The following is a 15,753-nucleotide window of genomic DNA, read 5'->3' as shown; positions in this document are numbered from 1 at the left end:
TCCAATAGTGGTTTGGATTCAGATGTACACGTACCCTGCCATCAGACCAGCTCGGTTTCTTCCAATCCTCTGTAGTCCGGTTGTGATGGCAGGGATGAACGGGATCCACCAGCCACAGCATGGATACTGTTGCCTTGTTTTCACCGAAAGAACTATCGTTCTTGAACTGTGTCTGTTTGGGTGCCTTTGAACTCTGGTGGTTTGAGAGCTGTCGCCCGTTTCCACCAGTCTGGGGAACCAAGCATGTGTCGCCAAGAATGGGAGTTACACAGCGTGGTAGGAAAGCACAGTATGAAGATGGCAGAGCTAGCTGAGCGGTGCATTACTTCTTTCTTTACATATCTTCCTTTAAGTCATTTTTACTACACATAGCAGAGAAACTAACGTCGTAAAATAGAGAAGATGAAAGCTTTGTACGGTGGTGCGCTGACCAGGCACTAATGCAGATGGTGTGTCTGCTTTCCAGCACCCCAGTCAGCCCAAAAGTAAAATCGGCTGCTGGGTTTCCTCAACAGACCAATGCATATTCTTCACTGGCGGGCTTTTTTGTTGTTGTTGCTTTGTTCAGTTGACTGTCCTTTTTCTCCAGGTGTTGACCGACCTGTGGGTTGCATCACAGTTTGCACAGAAAAATCAGCGATTCCGAGGTGCCTGAGTGAAAACGGTTCATTTTGTGAAAACATTGTTTTCTGTGGAAATGCACAATACTGCAGAACTTGACATTTAGTCAGACGTAAGTGGCTATTGAGGACAATTTATTTGCATTCTCCAAGCTTCATAATTGTTCAAATAATTGAATTGCCAAACACAGCACTTGCATCATTTATGGAAATTGATTTCCAAAGTCACTTCAGGTTATGTTTTGACAGATTTTGATGCGGGTGAATAGAGTTCAGCAGAAATGTGTGAAAAAGAAAAACAGCTTTATAGACTCAGTTGAGCATCTAGAAAGGGGAGGGGGAAAAACACCCTGAATATTTTTATGTCTTCACATTACTGACTGTCTGATTTTAAATGTCAAATCAGTTTGTTTTACTTTTTGTTAAACCCAGTTGGCCCAGGGACACATTCCCTACTGTCCCCTATGTGTGCTGTACATGACAGAGTGCTGTGTTCTCACTGAACATCTTCATTTCAAGCTGCCAAGCAGCCGCAGGGCACACAACGCTTACCGTGTGTGTGTGTGTGTGTGTGTGTGTGTGTGTGTGTGTGTGTGTGTGTGCATCTCGCGCTTTTATGGCTCTTGGTCCAAAGGTGCAATATTTCATAGTAAGTGTGTTTGCATGACTGTGTTTGTTGACATTCTGTTCACACTTAGGAAGTAGTGGAGGATGCATCGGGGTTTTAGAACATCACGAGTAACTGTTTCAACTGAGTCATGGTTTGAGGTCTACGCTTATCTTTGGACTTTGATCTTTTAGTTGTCTCCGAGATGAAGACGTATTTAGGTTTTCCTGGTAAAGACCAGATGTGCTCCGTAAAAAGAGGCTGTGTGTTTAAAATGTGGAGATTTGTCCGGCTGCTGTATGTTTCTGTACTTGTACATCAACACTATGATGTACACCATGATGTAAGCTGTTTCTAAAAATAAATCTGAGAGGATTGTCTGGTCTGATGATGAGTTTTGATACAGGATAAAAGTATTTATGTAATGCTGCCCACGCCCTGCAGCCTGCAGCCTCCTGTGCTGCAGACTTAGGCCTCTTGGTTTTTAAAAATATATATATTTTATTAAATGCCCAATCAGTGCTGGTCCCCTGCTAAAGGATTTATTTGATGCAAGAGAAATGTGATGAGACAAGAACATATTTCTCACTCTGCTGATTGCCAGGGTTCTGACAGTCTGGGAAAGTATGGAATTTTGTTTGGGTAGACCTTTCTTTCTCTCTTTCATTTGTTTCTGTCCTTTGTTTCTGTCTTTTTTCTCTCTTATTCTTTCAGTCTTTATCTTTGTTTTGTATTTTCTTTGTTCTTTTTTCTTTGCTTCTGTGTTTTTCTCTTCCTTTCCTTCTTTCCTACATTCATTCTTTCCTTTGATTTTTTTCTCTTTCCTTCTTTATTTCTGTCATTTTTCTTAGTTTCTTGCATTCTTTCTTTTTTTATTTTCTGTCTTTTTTCTTTCTCTTCGGCTTTCTTTTTTCGTTTTTTTCTTCACTTCTTTTGCTCTTTCGCTTTCAACAGTGGTTGGAAGTACTGCCGTTAATCTAAGGTACATCACTTTGACCGGCCACAATTAATTTAATAAAGGTTATCGTCTGGACACCAAATGTGTTGCTAAAAACTTTTTTGTCCTCTGGCAGAGTGTTATTTTTTTGTTTGTTTTCTGATATTTCACTTTTTCATCAAAGTTCTGGTCGGTTTCCTCACTTCCCAGCTGGCTTTTCCTACGTATTCTAATGCAGTGGGGCAGATTCAGGATAGACCTCGCAGTGCTTCTTGGCAAGGAAAGGCATTAAAAAGCACAGCCATTTTTCACCCTCTGCTCTGAAGCGTAATCATGTGCTGCCCAAGTCGAAGCAGGCCAGGAAACAGACGGGCTAGGTGGAGTTTCATTACCCAAAATATTTTACGAGGAGAGCAGAATTTCTCATTTCTCAGTCAGATGGAACCTGGATGCTCCTCCTTGCTATGCTTTGAGTTGTACAGTCTCAGAACATCCCGCAGAATAGTCCAACACTGTAAAACTCTGAGAGACTGTCCTGAGTATCATGGGTGTTTCCCTGCTTTAACTCAAACACACATTCATTCCCTAATAATGGACTGAATCTATTTACCAAAAACTACCTTTTTTGTTTCATCTTTAGAATGATTATTTGATAAAAAATAAAATGTTTGACTAAGAATGACTTATAATCAGATTTGATAAAACATGTGCACTCAATTTTCTGATTAATTGACATCTTAACAACTGAAATTTATTTGCTGAAAGTAGGGCTGTAACTATTCTTCAAATGTTTCAGTAGCTCAATTACTAAAATTAATTAGCTAAATGATGTTTATTAGCGCACCGTGTTCTGGCTGGGTGTTAACTTCTCACTTCCCTGTTCGGTATGCACTAAACAGGGAGACAGGGTGTGAGCAGCACATACACTGGAAAGGTTGACGCTGCGAAAACCCTTCTCCTGGATCTGATTGGTTTATTCTGACTGATGAGCCAGAGGAGGTTGATTTAAAAAATAAAATAAAATAAAAATTGTTAAAATAAAGTTTTTTTTCCACATTGATAATCTATGTCATTACAATGGAACATTGGGGATATACTAACAAAAAATAAAATGAGAATAAAGTCATAAAATTATGAGAATAAACTTGTACTAGAAAAAAGTAATGATATTGCAAGAATGAAGTCATACAAGAATGAAATAGTAATATTCCGACCTTTTTCTTGCATGACTTCATAATTTTATGACTTTTTTCTTGTAATTGTAGTTTTTTATTTTCTTAGTGGCCTTAATGATCTGTCGTTGTCTCATTTTGCACAGACAACGCAAAATGAGACTGTTTTCACAAATATATATGTAAAAAAATACATTTTTATAAAAGGTTCCTTCTCCAGCTTTAACGATATTGCCACAGATTTTACTTTGACTTTGATAAGTGTTGCTTTTATTTTGTTGTCAGTTTGTTTTAGCCAAGCTTAAATAAATTACCTCAATTCTTTTGTGCCTGAATTTGAATTTAGGCAAAAATTAATGTTTTTAATTATATAAATATTATTTTTTTAGATATTTAATGTACTATAATGTGCTTAGGAGACTGACCTTGTTTTTTTTATAACATCACAAGAACCTACCAACACAGACTAAATGATCATAAAATGATCTGAACCATGTAAATTCTTGAAGAAATATAAAACAGATTTCTGCAGCTCTAGTTTCTACTCATACCTACTTTTATTATTATAGATACATTTCTGGAAATGTTGTGAAAGACGTGAAACTCAAAGAGGGAAGTTGTTACAACTGTAAGGAGCTTAAGGATTTAATGGTAGACCAATTAACTGAGTCTCAATTCAGAATTATGCGGCGATTAGCTTTTAGAACAAAGAGTCCTCTGCAGAGACCAGAGCTGCCGTGTCATTTCTCTGTACAGTAAAGTAAAGCCGTTTGCTGGCAGATAGGGGGCAGCAGAGATGTACTTGTATAAACCAGCATCCCCAGCATTCCTCTGTGGAAAGATGCATTGGATTTAGGGAAGAGGGTGAAGAACTGGAAGTGTCAGTGGTTTAAAAAAAACAAAAAACAAAAAAAAAAACAGGAAAAAGGATTTGGGTCAGATGTAGCCTGGAGTTGAGGAGCTGTCACACTGGAACTGAGCTCTACGATTGTCGCATTTATCTAGGAGGAAGCATGCATGCTGCCATCAGTATGAGGTGGATCCCTCTGCATCGCCAGCAGCACATCTGTATTCTGTTTTGAGTTCCTTTTGCAGCACAGGGATGCATTTCTAAGGTCTTCTGCTAAGTGGGAAGTTGTCATCTTTTGCATTTATCTCCTGTATCAAATCTGATATTTTACCTGCCCTGTTTTTGGTTCCCACATGCCTCCTGCTCCTGGTCAGCAGGGGACGACTTGGGGGAGTTAGAGGAGGGTTAAATTAAATGAGTTGTAGAGGCTTCTCTCATTGCTTTATCACTAATGGAATTCAGATAGTGTCAGCTCAATATTGATCTTTTTTTTATTTTTTTTTCCCCCTCCACTAAGTTGCAATCACATAAAATGTGGATCCTAATGCTTGGGAAAAGGACACATTCGCGCACGCCTGACGGCCTGCAATCTCATGCCTAGTCAGAGCAAACAGGAACAGAGACGGCGTGACTCATCACCAGATGGCCGAGCCAGAGCGTGGAACATCTCCGCCGCCACCAGGAGCCCTTATGCTTTTACCACCTGGAAAAGACCCAGATGACACGCTGCTGGAGCCCGGCCACCTGGGAGGAGGCAGCGCACAGCCAGAGCCAGGGCAGAGCCAGGGCAGAACCGGGGCAAACGGGCACCGCTTCACAAAAGTATTCACATTCTACTGAACTTTTTTTATTTATTTTTCTACATTTTGTCATATTTCAGACAAATGAATGTAATTTAGTTTCATTTTTCGGTTTTGGCTTCAGCTCTCAAGTACGACTGATACATTCCAACACTGGGGTAATGCATCTGACGGTTAGAATCTGAACTTTCCTGTTTTGTCCACAGTTTTCACTCCGCAACGTTTTTAAATGTTTGAGCAGGTATGAGGCAAACCTGAAATTGCTACTGTGCAAGTTACTCAACAAGTTGTTGCTAGGTAACTAAAGAATGAGTGATGCCACCTCCCTAGCTTAGTTCACTATGAGAGGTTGAGCAGCTGAAATCTTTCCTCTGCCTAAATCTCCCACGAGTGCTGTTCAGTTCTGAATCGGACTTCAGTGAGTATATTGGATGTTCCGATACGATACAGATGTCAGTTGATATTGATTATGCATCTATCTCAATTGATGTTAATTTATTATCCTAAATCTCCACATTTTGAACTGATATCCTCCACATCATGCTGCATGCGCCAGATATTCAGGGTTACTTGTGCAATAGCAATGAAATAAATGACCAAGTGTCCTACTCTGCTAATGAGGACAAGATCATGTGACAGAGCCATGCTTTAGTAAAGCAGTTTGAGGCATTGATGCCGTTATCTCCTCTGCACCAGAGTCAATGGAAGCTCCCAGGTACGTAGCAGCACCTTTTACTGCTGTTTGCTCCAGAAGCTGCTTCCGTCTGTAATGGGATGTGAAACCAGCTGAATTTTAAGCAGTTTGTTTTGTAGAAGGGGCGTACTGGGAGTGTTGTGGGGGAGAAAGTAATTGTGCATTTTGCTTTTCAGATGTAGACTTCTGGTGAGCAGACATGGTGGGGAAGGCTTTCTGTTGCATTTAAATGATCTATCAAGGAAATCAAAGGAGCCTTTTTTGTGGTTAGGGCTTATCCTAAAGCTTTGGCTTTTAAAGCTTTTATAGAAAATTCCTTCAGAGCTGCTTGCTTTTCCCTGGAATTGTTTGGTCTTTGGTTTACACTTAAACTCTTTTCTGATTCTGACTGGTTAGGAACCACTCCCAATCGATTTTGCTGAAGGTTGTGCAAAGCTGAGGAGGGGGGGAAAAAAAGGTTTATTTTTGTTCTATAAACTCTTACCCAACAGTATTGACTTTTCCTCCTTAGACAACATAAAGAGAATTGTTTTGTTTTTTTTTCTTTAAAGGAAATGATTAGTTTAAAAGCACTCATCGAAGGTACTGGTCATTTTTCGGCGGTAGCCATGGCAGCAGCGCTGATTTTGCTCCAGTCGGCGGAACCATCATTACGCCGCTTTGTGTCATATTGCACACTAGCTTGTTGCCGGCACATCATCCATTTCCCCGAATCATTTCTCTCTGTCGTTGATCATAAAATCAGATCTGTTTGGCTACGTGGTCGGAAAGCATCCGCGTGGGGCAATGATGGAGGAAAGGCGTTTTTAAAAAAGCCTCTGTGGCTTATTAATTACGAAACAGATGAATGCTGTGAAATAATGATGGTTAATGGGAATGTTTTATTCAATTTGCTGCAATGTCCAGATGAACACTTTTACTGTAATCATGAAGGAGGAGTCTAGGGTCATCATTCCTCTTTAGTTAAGTCTGTGTAGTGTTTCATTATAGTAGGCTCAGCTTTTTATTATATTAAAAAAATACATTTTATTATTCGCGACCCGTAAGGTATAGAACAGTCATGATGTACAAGTCCATGATGGCAGGTTATTGGTTCATTTTTCAGTCTTTTTAATGACATCAGTATTGAAAAGTCACATCGAAGTTTCTTTAGAAATACATAAAAGGCTAATGAACCACTGACTGGAAAATCTAAACAGAACCAGTTCTTCTGGTGGATTCCGAGGTCAGCTGAAGTCTGTCGAGCGCTGCTGGTGTGGACATGTTGCTAACTTGCTTCCAGCAATTCTAACATGCACAGATGGTGCAGCGTTTTGGCCGATTGTGGGGAAAATAAAGCCTAATGGTCCACACGAAATTGCAACAAATCAGCTTCACTGTGTCTGAGTCACAGGAACATGTTTTAGGTGATCTGGAAGCCAAGGGTGGGGCTGCATGTGAGAAATTACACATTTAATTGAATTTAAATATAATCACTGCTATGGTTTGTTTACATTTTTTCACGTTTACATTCCATTCTATCTCCTGAATAACCCAATAACCCTCTCAGATTGTAGTTTTGCTTTTAGAAGTTGAAGACGTGGCTGAACGGAGTGAAGCTGATTGACCCTTTGTAGGCTACGCCTCATCGTGAAGTGCTACTAAACCAATAACCAAGAGATGTACAGATTAGAGTTGTCACGATACTAAGATTTCAAGTACTAATGAAACCAAGAAGGATACACGGTTCCATTTTTGTTACTGGTGTACGATTCTTTTGAAGGTTCTTACTAGCTAAGGGCAAAAATGAATTATAATATGACAACATTTTAGTTTTCCTTTTCAGGGCAAGACCAATAAATAGAGAACAGTTCAGCCCTTCATTTTTAACATTTCACAGAAATGTTGTGTCCGCCAAAAATAGACCATTAGAAAATAGACCGTTGGTGTCCGTGAAGCTAATATTTAAACATAGCGTTAGCTTACATCTTATCATTCGTGATGCTAACTGATGGCACATGGTGGAGCTTTACTGACCATTTTCAGTTGCTCTTTTTCATAGCTAGCTGATGACATGAGTTACGACAATAATCAAGACACATCTCCTTGTTCATTACCTTGGGTTGCTATTTAATTGCTTACCCTCAAAATGTTAATAGTTTTATGCTGTTGGTGAGGGACCTTCAAACACTTATTCCTTGTCAAGGGGTAGATTCAACCATAAATTTGATAAGCTATACTTTTTCCGAAGCCACTGCTTGGCCACTGTTGCCTTGATTCCTCCATTTAAAGTTGGAGTAACTCGCTGTTTGAAGTACTCTAAAGCCTTGACCAAGTTCACCCTCAGGGAAGCCAACACTCAAGGTTTTTGATGACATTTCCATTCCTGAAGGCAGACCGGCCATTTCCCTTTGATCCCTATAAGCACCACCGTATCGGATCTGGTTCTTAATGTCTTGGAAGGGACCTTGTGCCCTAGCAGTGTGCTAAGTAGTTCTATATCTGCAGCGACACACAGGCGCAGGTTGACATGGGCCTTGGCAGAGCGAGCGAAAAGAGCACTTCAGGACATGTTTCTAATCTGCACTACTGTCCCTTTAATCGGGGGAGGAAGTGGATTTTGAGCCGAGGAGCAGGCAGAAATCCAGTGGCCCAGTTAGACTGACTAACTGAAAGGTCTGAGAGAATGAATGAGAGAGATCATTGCTATGCTTATTTTGTTCTGTAGTTTATCAAGTAAACATGGATGGAACATAGGAAGTGGAGCATGGAAATGTGCCGATTGGATGGTTAATGACAGGCTGATTTGTTGTAGTTTGGGCCATGAGAGCGCCTGATGTTTGTCTCCTGTTAGAGAACAAACATATAAATTCACCTCATTCTTTTCAGTGTAAACAAGGCGTTTGAGAAGCCTTCCCAAGCATCCCTGCGCCTGAATGTTCCTAAGCAATATTAATATCATGTGGTTTACAAGCCACAAACAACGTGAAGTTTCAGTATCCTTAAATACTCAATGGTGCCTGGAATCACCTTAGCAAACACGATGGATGATCTTTTTACATCATGTGGTTTTACGTCCGTACAGCAGATCCACTTCACTCCAGTGGAATAACTGGACTGCACCATGTGTTTCTATTGAGGAAAACAACTGATTTGACTAGGACTTCATATGATCTCGTTTTTGGACATGCATGCATTTTTCTAAACTTGATTTATTTTGAATTCACAAACCTAATAAATGTGAAAACTTGAATGCTTAAAACGGTATGCAGTTTTTATAAAACTATTTTTTTGTGTGCATATTTGTTAAAACGGTCACCATGTCATGACAGTATAGTATGAGACAGATAATGTGAAAAAAATTTAGTTCTTTAGTCTCCAGAAATAAACAGCTCTGTCAGAAACAACCAATCAGCCAGGTGGGAGGGTCTTAGCATTGTCAATCATCTTCGTGTGCACATTGCTCACATCCTCTCCCGTCCACTCTTCAATTTAAAAGTATTAAGCTGTGTGTCAAATGCATATCTATACATCTAGACATCTTGCCCACATTTCCAAATCCAATATATTCCAAACCAGGCATTGAAACCAAAGAATAAAACGGTAACTTTTCTGTACTCCCTCCAGCCTTCCTGTTGCTTGCTGAAAGACTTGCTTTCTCTCACACACACAGCTCAAATGGACCGCCTATGGTTATTTTGAATTGAATTTTACATCTTTGTGAGTCTCCTGAAAAATCAAGGCTACTTTTGCAAGTTTTTGAGTTAGGTATATCCAAAAGTGTCACTTTCAGTTGACTTCTATGTTTCCTAGCTTTTAGAGATAACATTCAGCATGTATCCTACATATTGTAAAAAAATAAAATAAAACAAAATAGAATCGAGGGCTTTCTGGAGTTAAATTTGTGTTCTACCAGCACTTTGTTCTTAATGGTGTAAAACACCCTGGCGTTGTGTTTACAGTGAGAAATGGACATCTGAGTTTAAGATGCTCTGCCTGTTTTATTGAACAGAATATGAGCAGAAAACACTGAATTATTATACAGCAAATGTTAATATTTTTCTGCAAATGCATCAGGACCAGGTCACATATAGCCGTATTACCTTTGAATGTTTGTCAGTGTGTGTTTGCGACAGAGATACAGAGTGTCTCACACCTTTAAAAAAAAAAAAAAACGGTGTGTGTGGCAGCTGCTTTGTTCTCTGTCAGTTGTGATTAACATTAAACCCAAGGGCAACAGCGTGCTGCGTGTGTGTGTTCGTATGTGTGTGTGGCGCAGTCGGGCCTTCGCATGTGTCTGAAAACGTTCCACTGTGACAAATATCCAGCTGCGAGGGTTATGTAAGCTCCAGAAATCCACTGTCCAAAGATTACAAATTTGTTTGACTGTTGGCTTCCTGCTGGACACATGTTGTCCTGAACAGATATCACCAATAAAGTTATGTACTGGAGTCAAAAGCTACTATATGTTCCTAATTAAAAAAAACAAACTTTTTTATGCATGTTTCAATGGTATGTCAACAGACTAAAAGATGTTACGTCAATGTCAGTTAAACTTGTTTAAACAGTATTTTATTAACAATTTTGACCAAAGTGCTTCACAAAGGGTACAAGCGACAATGTTAAAAAGAACATTGAAATCATTGAGAACAAACACTAGGATACAAACTGTTCTGATGGAACTCAAACTGGACTCGGATTGAAGGCCAGTTTAAAGGAATTAGTTTTTAGGAGAGATTTTAAAGGCAGTACAGATTCTGGAGCACCAACGTTAAGGGGCACCCTGTTCCAGAGTCATGGGGCCATAATTTGGCCATTGGCTGCACTAAGAGCATCTGGCTAGAAGATGTCCGTGCTCTTCTTGGACTGTAAAAGTTAACAGTTAAATTATTTAGTTGCCAAACTAAATAATTTTAGTTTGACAATTACATATTGTAAAAAATAAAATAAAACAAAATAAAATTGAGGGCTTTCTAGAGTTAAATTTGTGTTCTGCCAGCACAGAAAAGTCTTAATCTTAAGACCATTCTTAAAGTCTTAAGATTTGACTTTAAGAATCTTAAAGTCAAATTGAAAATAGAATAGGTAGCCAATGTAAATCATATGGTTATTTGCATCCTTTCCTTGTTAAATATACTAAACTTAGCAGAGTCAATATTTCTTCATAACTACTTCTCTCTTCTGTTACACTGATTATTACTAAGTATGCACCGATTCGCTTTTTGTCTTTTCCGATACAATACAGATATCTGAGGTTTAGTATCGCAGGTACCGATCCGATACAGAACAACAGTGCTGAATGGACTCGAAACATTTCTTTAAAAAAAAAAAAACAGACATGAATGTACTGAATACAAATACCTGTTATAGATGGGGTGGGGGTTTTAGAATTGGGGTCAATTCAGATATTATCGGATTGGTGCAACTCTAATTATTACTTTCTGGGCCCAAATCTAGCCTATAATACAAAGGTGAACCTTTGTATTATCTTAATTTTGGATTGGGTTTGGGCCATAAATCTACCTTGGTCAACATTGGAAATGTGCTAAAAACGCACAAGTTTGTATTTCTACCCATTTTAGGACTTTGTATTGACTTCCATTCATTTTAGCTACTGCATTTATGCCCAACCCAGACATTTTTCCTAACCCTAGCAATTACTGGTATGTTTTAACCTTACAATTAGCCAAGACCTAATTCACGCCTTATCTTTAAACCTAACCCCTGACCCTAAACAAGTGAGTCCACCGTATTAGGACCGGCCTTTGGTCCCTATGAGGCTCGTTGGTCTCCAGAAGGTTAGTAAATATCCCAGACATTGTCTGCTGAACAAGTACACACAAACACATTTGGGTCACTGCCACAAGTTATTGCCCTGCCTCTAAAGTATGGGACGATCCACTAAATACCTCTCCAGCCCTTACTTTTATTTTCCTACAGCTTTCCTGCAAATATTTACAGTATTCTCAATAATCCTTACCGTGACAGCATGGAGCACTCAGAGACAATTGGCAAGGATTCCTTCATGTGTTGCGTAACAAACTGGCCCAGGTTGGTGAAACACCTCACCGCTGATAGAGATGCAGGAGTAATACAGCAGCCAGCTGGAATCGTCCTCTTTATTAGATTTCACAGTGAGCGAACCTCGTACCTCCACATCTAAATTTGTTTCCTGCTCTTTCTTCCTGCTATTTTTGTCGTGGAATGCAGGAGATTTGTTTAAGCAGTGTTTGACTTTTTTTCACAGTAGAGCTTGTGCTTGTTTCCTCAAGGCCTTCTTTGGCTACAAGTGAGAAAAATGTGTACAGGGGAATCACAGTAAACTCATTCGTAGCTTATCATTTCACATGTTCCACAACTGAACTTCCGATTTTGGAAGGTGTTGAAATAGAAATGAATGCCCTTATGTCAGCAGTTATCAGGCTCAGGCTGCCTCATTCTGTCCAGCTCATGGAGCTTGTGTCTGGGTCTTCTGGATGGCGACCCGGGGAGGGCGCGCTGGATCAGGGGTGGCCTCAGCATGCGATTCCCTGTCCAGAAGCAGAAGCCAGCACGCTTGTTTGTTCAGGAAGATTGCGGGAGGTTTGTGGTGATGGATTAATGGTGGCAGCGCAGTGGCGCAGAAGACTCTCCTTGGGGTTGGGAGTAGGATGAGGGTGAGGGAAAGTGATGTAAAAGGGAGAAGTTTTTGCTTCATCCTGCTACACCACAACTTAGAAATAATGACGAAGCAAATAAAGGTGTATGTATACTTCATCTAAAATTCAGAGGAATACATTATGAATGTCTTCGCAAAATAGCTCAAGCGGAGTGAGACTAGATTGAGAGGATATATGACGTTTTGAAGTCTTGTCACAAATTTTGAAACAAATTTAGGTCCAGAGTTTGACGGGGCTCGGTACTACCTAAAATTGCTTGCACATAATTATTTCATTTTATTTCTGGCTCTATATTGGGTCCTCAGTCTCAAGTCTTTAGCAGAATCTCACAGGTTTTCATAAAGCATAATGTTTTGGGTACATTCCCACAATGGTCATTTTGTCACTCTCTCATAAAAGCCAGATTTGTAGAGTAAACAACTAATGGTTATTGAGCCATCAGATTTCCACTGTGGATAACCTCAGCTCCACCCGGGGTGACTGATCTGTGATTAATGCTGTCCTTGTGCAACCTCTCAGTTTAGGTCATTGACCGTGTCTTGGTTAGTTGGCAGTGGCTTCATCTGAATTTTGGATCATGAAGTCCGGATCAAATGCCCTATAGCCCAAAATTCAATGAAATAAAAAAATAATAGTTTATCCCAAAAGGACATTAAATGTTGTTGCCACTCATATCATTCAACCATCTTCTCTGGTAGCAATGAGTTTTGCAACAATTCTGAAGAGGCCTCTCACTGAAGATACTGTTGTTGTTGTATCTTGACCTGGTGATGGCTTAATACCATGAGACTATTTTCCATCAGAGATGCTAGGTTGGCCCACGGTCCCTGGTCCACATGAGCCCATGAGTTCTTAGATATGACCTCAGGATATTGACCACTTGCTTCATCTAGTACAGCGTCTATAAAGAATAATTTCTGAGTGACATTTGGTGATGCTCTACCTTTTTTAACCTAATGTTGGCTTTTTTCATTTAAGGAACATTGGGAAAGCAAGGTCTACAATTTCTGACGTTGGGATGGAAAAGAGAATTTACACTTTTGACTATAATTCCCTTTTTGCTTTCTTCAGTAAAAGCTCTACGAACTCTTTGCAAGGTTTCCAACAGAAAACTTGCTAAGTCCGGTGGTTGGGTGCCAGGGCAGTCATTCATCCAGCAGCCCATCGTGTTTTTTAGTTAAAAAATGTTAAAAGTTGATAGGAAATTTGAAAATAACACTTGATAATTATGTGTTATTGGAAGATTGAAGATTAATACCTGAACACAAACTATAAAGTCTGTAGAAAAACTGCAAATATTTTAAAAAGACTTAAGTAAATTAGCAATGGTTAGATAGGTGGGGGGCACAAGTAAAGTCTGGTGGCCCGCCAGGCTTATAATACACTGAGGGAATCCCCGATCTGGAACTGGTCCAGCTTTTAAACTTTTGATTTGGTCGTCCAGACACTCCCATTGTACATCTTTTAATGATCTCGCTTCACTGGCTACTTGTTCAGGACAGAACCCGGTTTAAAGTTCTGATATGAACTTTTAGGACTTTATTATACATCTCTTCAGCTTTTCCGCCAGAACTCTGAGGTCAAAATATCACAGACTGATGTGATCTGGCTGGTTCCAGATTGAGAACAAAAACTTAATGCTGACAGAAGTTGTGGACTCAGGCTCTGGGTCTGATTGCCCTTCTATCCCCATTCAACTTAAAGATTTATTTTTGGCATTTAGTTGCGCTGTTATTCGATTCTTATGCATTTGTTTTTATTTTAATTCCATTTTAACTTGTATTATGCTGCTTTGAGAAATAACCAGATCAGTTGGCGTGCGCCACATTTGTACAGCTAGCTTGTTTGCCTGCCGTGTCCTGCAGCAGCAGCTCTCAGGTCCACAGTGACATACTGGAGGCTAAAAATACACGGCAGTCATGTCTGCATCGTCAATGATTTGGTTCAGCATTAGTGCGGATAATGCAGCACAGATTATTGCTGTTTGTACCACCATACTTAGACGCTCAATCCTATGGATCTGTGTGACATGTGTGAAACCAGACCCCTTGTGTTAGTGTGTTTGTGCGCAGGTAGGGCCTCTAATCTGCCTGGCTGGTCACAGACGTGGTTTTGGTGTTTGTTGGTGACTCAAGCAGCTTAGCTCTGGGAGTAAGGCAGTTCAACCAAACATGTTTGTTTAGGTTTTACCCCAAGTTGTTGGGATTTACTGAGGTTTAAATGAAGTGTCTGACATTTTTGGTAAAACACAACAGGATTAAAGCATGACTGCTTCCTTTAACACTTTTCTGCAGGTTTTCTTCTCTGTAGCTGGTTTGCGGGGAGGTTACGTTAAGTTTATCTCTCAATTTTTCTCACCTGGCTGTGACCAGGCTTGGGCCAGTATGAGATGGACACCTTATGATGACCTCCTTTAAAAATCCGCAATATTAACTAAATTAAAAACAAAAATGTACATTATCAACTTGCTTTTATATAAAATTTAATTAATTTTAAGATATTAGCTTAACTTGGTAGTTAAATATGTTATATTTCACACTGAGCCAAAAGAGTACGGGTGCACCAATTGCAGTTTCCTGGGCAATCACTGATCTCTAAAAACCCTGACCTGCCAATTCAGATTTTGGCCGATATATATATTTTTTTAAGTTTATTGATCACACATTCTCAATGTCATTGTTATGGTGTTAGCATTATATTACTTCAAAATGGTCTCAAAACAACAATATTACCATGTATCACAATAACGCCTGGGATAATTTATCGTCTAGCAAAATTTGTTATAGTGGCAGGCTTAGAGCTACAGGTTTTTCAAGTTGCAAAATGACAGAACACAAAATAAAACTGAATCTCCTGCTTAATTTAGTAGTAGGTTTTAAGTGACAGAATGTTCTGCTCTTTATAGAATGAAGTTGGAAGTCTAGCAATCACAAATTAGCTGGTTAATCATCAATCTGCTCCTGTAGCCCACCTGCAGTTGGCTGCTGACTGAGTCTGACTGAAGGAACACACAGATGTCAAATAACTTCATCTGGGCTTTGAATTAGAGCTGCTACCAGTTTAAAATTGCCAGAATTGTACTTAGTATGGCTATTAATGTAATAGCTTTCTTAGCTTAACAAAAGCTTTCTTAGCTTTTTAATAAAAGCTAAGAAAGGGGGCTTGCTTCTTTCTTACCAAGAACATTAATAAATATCTGTTTTATAAAAAAGCTTTTTCATACTTCAAACTTGAGACTTAAATTGAAATATAATATAAAAGGTGATGTTTACTAATGCCTCAATTTAAGATCGCTTTTTCATTTTTACAAGTTAATGTTAAATGTTTTATTGCTAATATGATTTTGAACATTCATACTTCAAGACTAAAAGTGACATTTGAATCATTTTGTATTTTAAGCAATAACATATTTTCTTATTTAGTTGCATTTTATTT

The 15,753-nt window shown here is 39.2% G+C and overlaps 1 protein-coding gene across 5 annotated transcripts in view; it reads left to right on the top strand.

Moving 5' to 3' along the window:
• oxr1a (oxidation resistance 1a) overlaps positions 1 to 15,753 on the top strand; it is a 188,692-nt gene that overhangs the window by 54,971 nt on the left and 117,968 nt on the right. Inside the window, exon 1 of one of the 5 annotated variants that reach the window (XM_016670640.1) lies at positions 5,670 to 5,701. The exons of the other annotated variants lie outside the window; for them this stretch is intronic. Coding sequence (XP_016526126.1) covers positions 5,688 to 5,701 — 14 coding nt within the window. The 5' untranslated portion in view covers positions 5,670 to 5,687. Of the gene's footprint in view, positions 1 to 5,669; positions 5,702 to 15,753 lie in introns of those variants that run through there. 5 annotated transcript variants of the gene reach the window in all.

This window comes from Poecilia formosa, unplaced genomic scaffold (assembly GCF_000485575.1).
Source record: "Poecilia formosa unplaced genomic scaffold, Poecilia_formosa-5.1.2 Scaffold36, whole genome shotgun sequence".
NCBI classification, from domain to species: Eukaryota; Metazoa; Chordata; class Actinopteri; order Cyprinodontiformes; family Poeciliidae; genus Poecilia; species Poecilia formosa.
The sequence above is the reverse complement of the archived record's forward strand: the minus strand, read 5'-3'. Positions and strand labels throughout refer to the sequence as shown.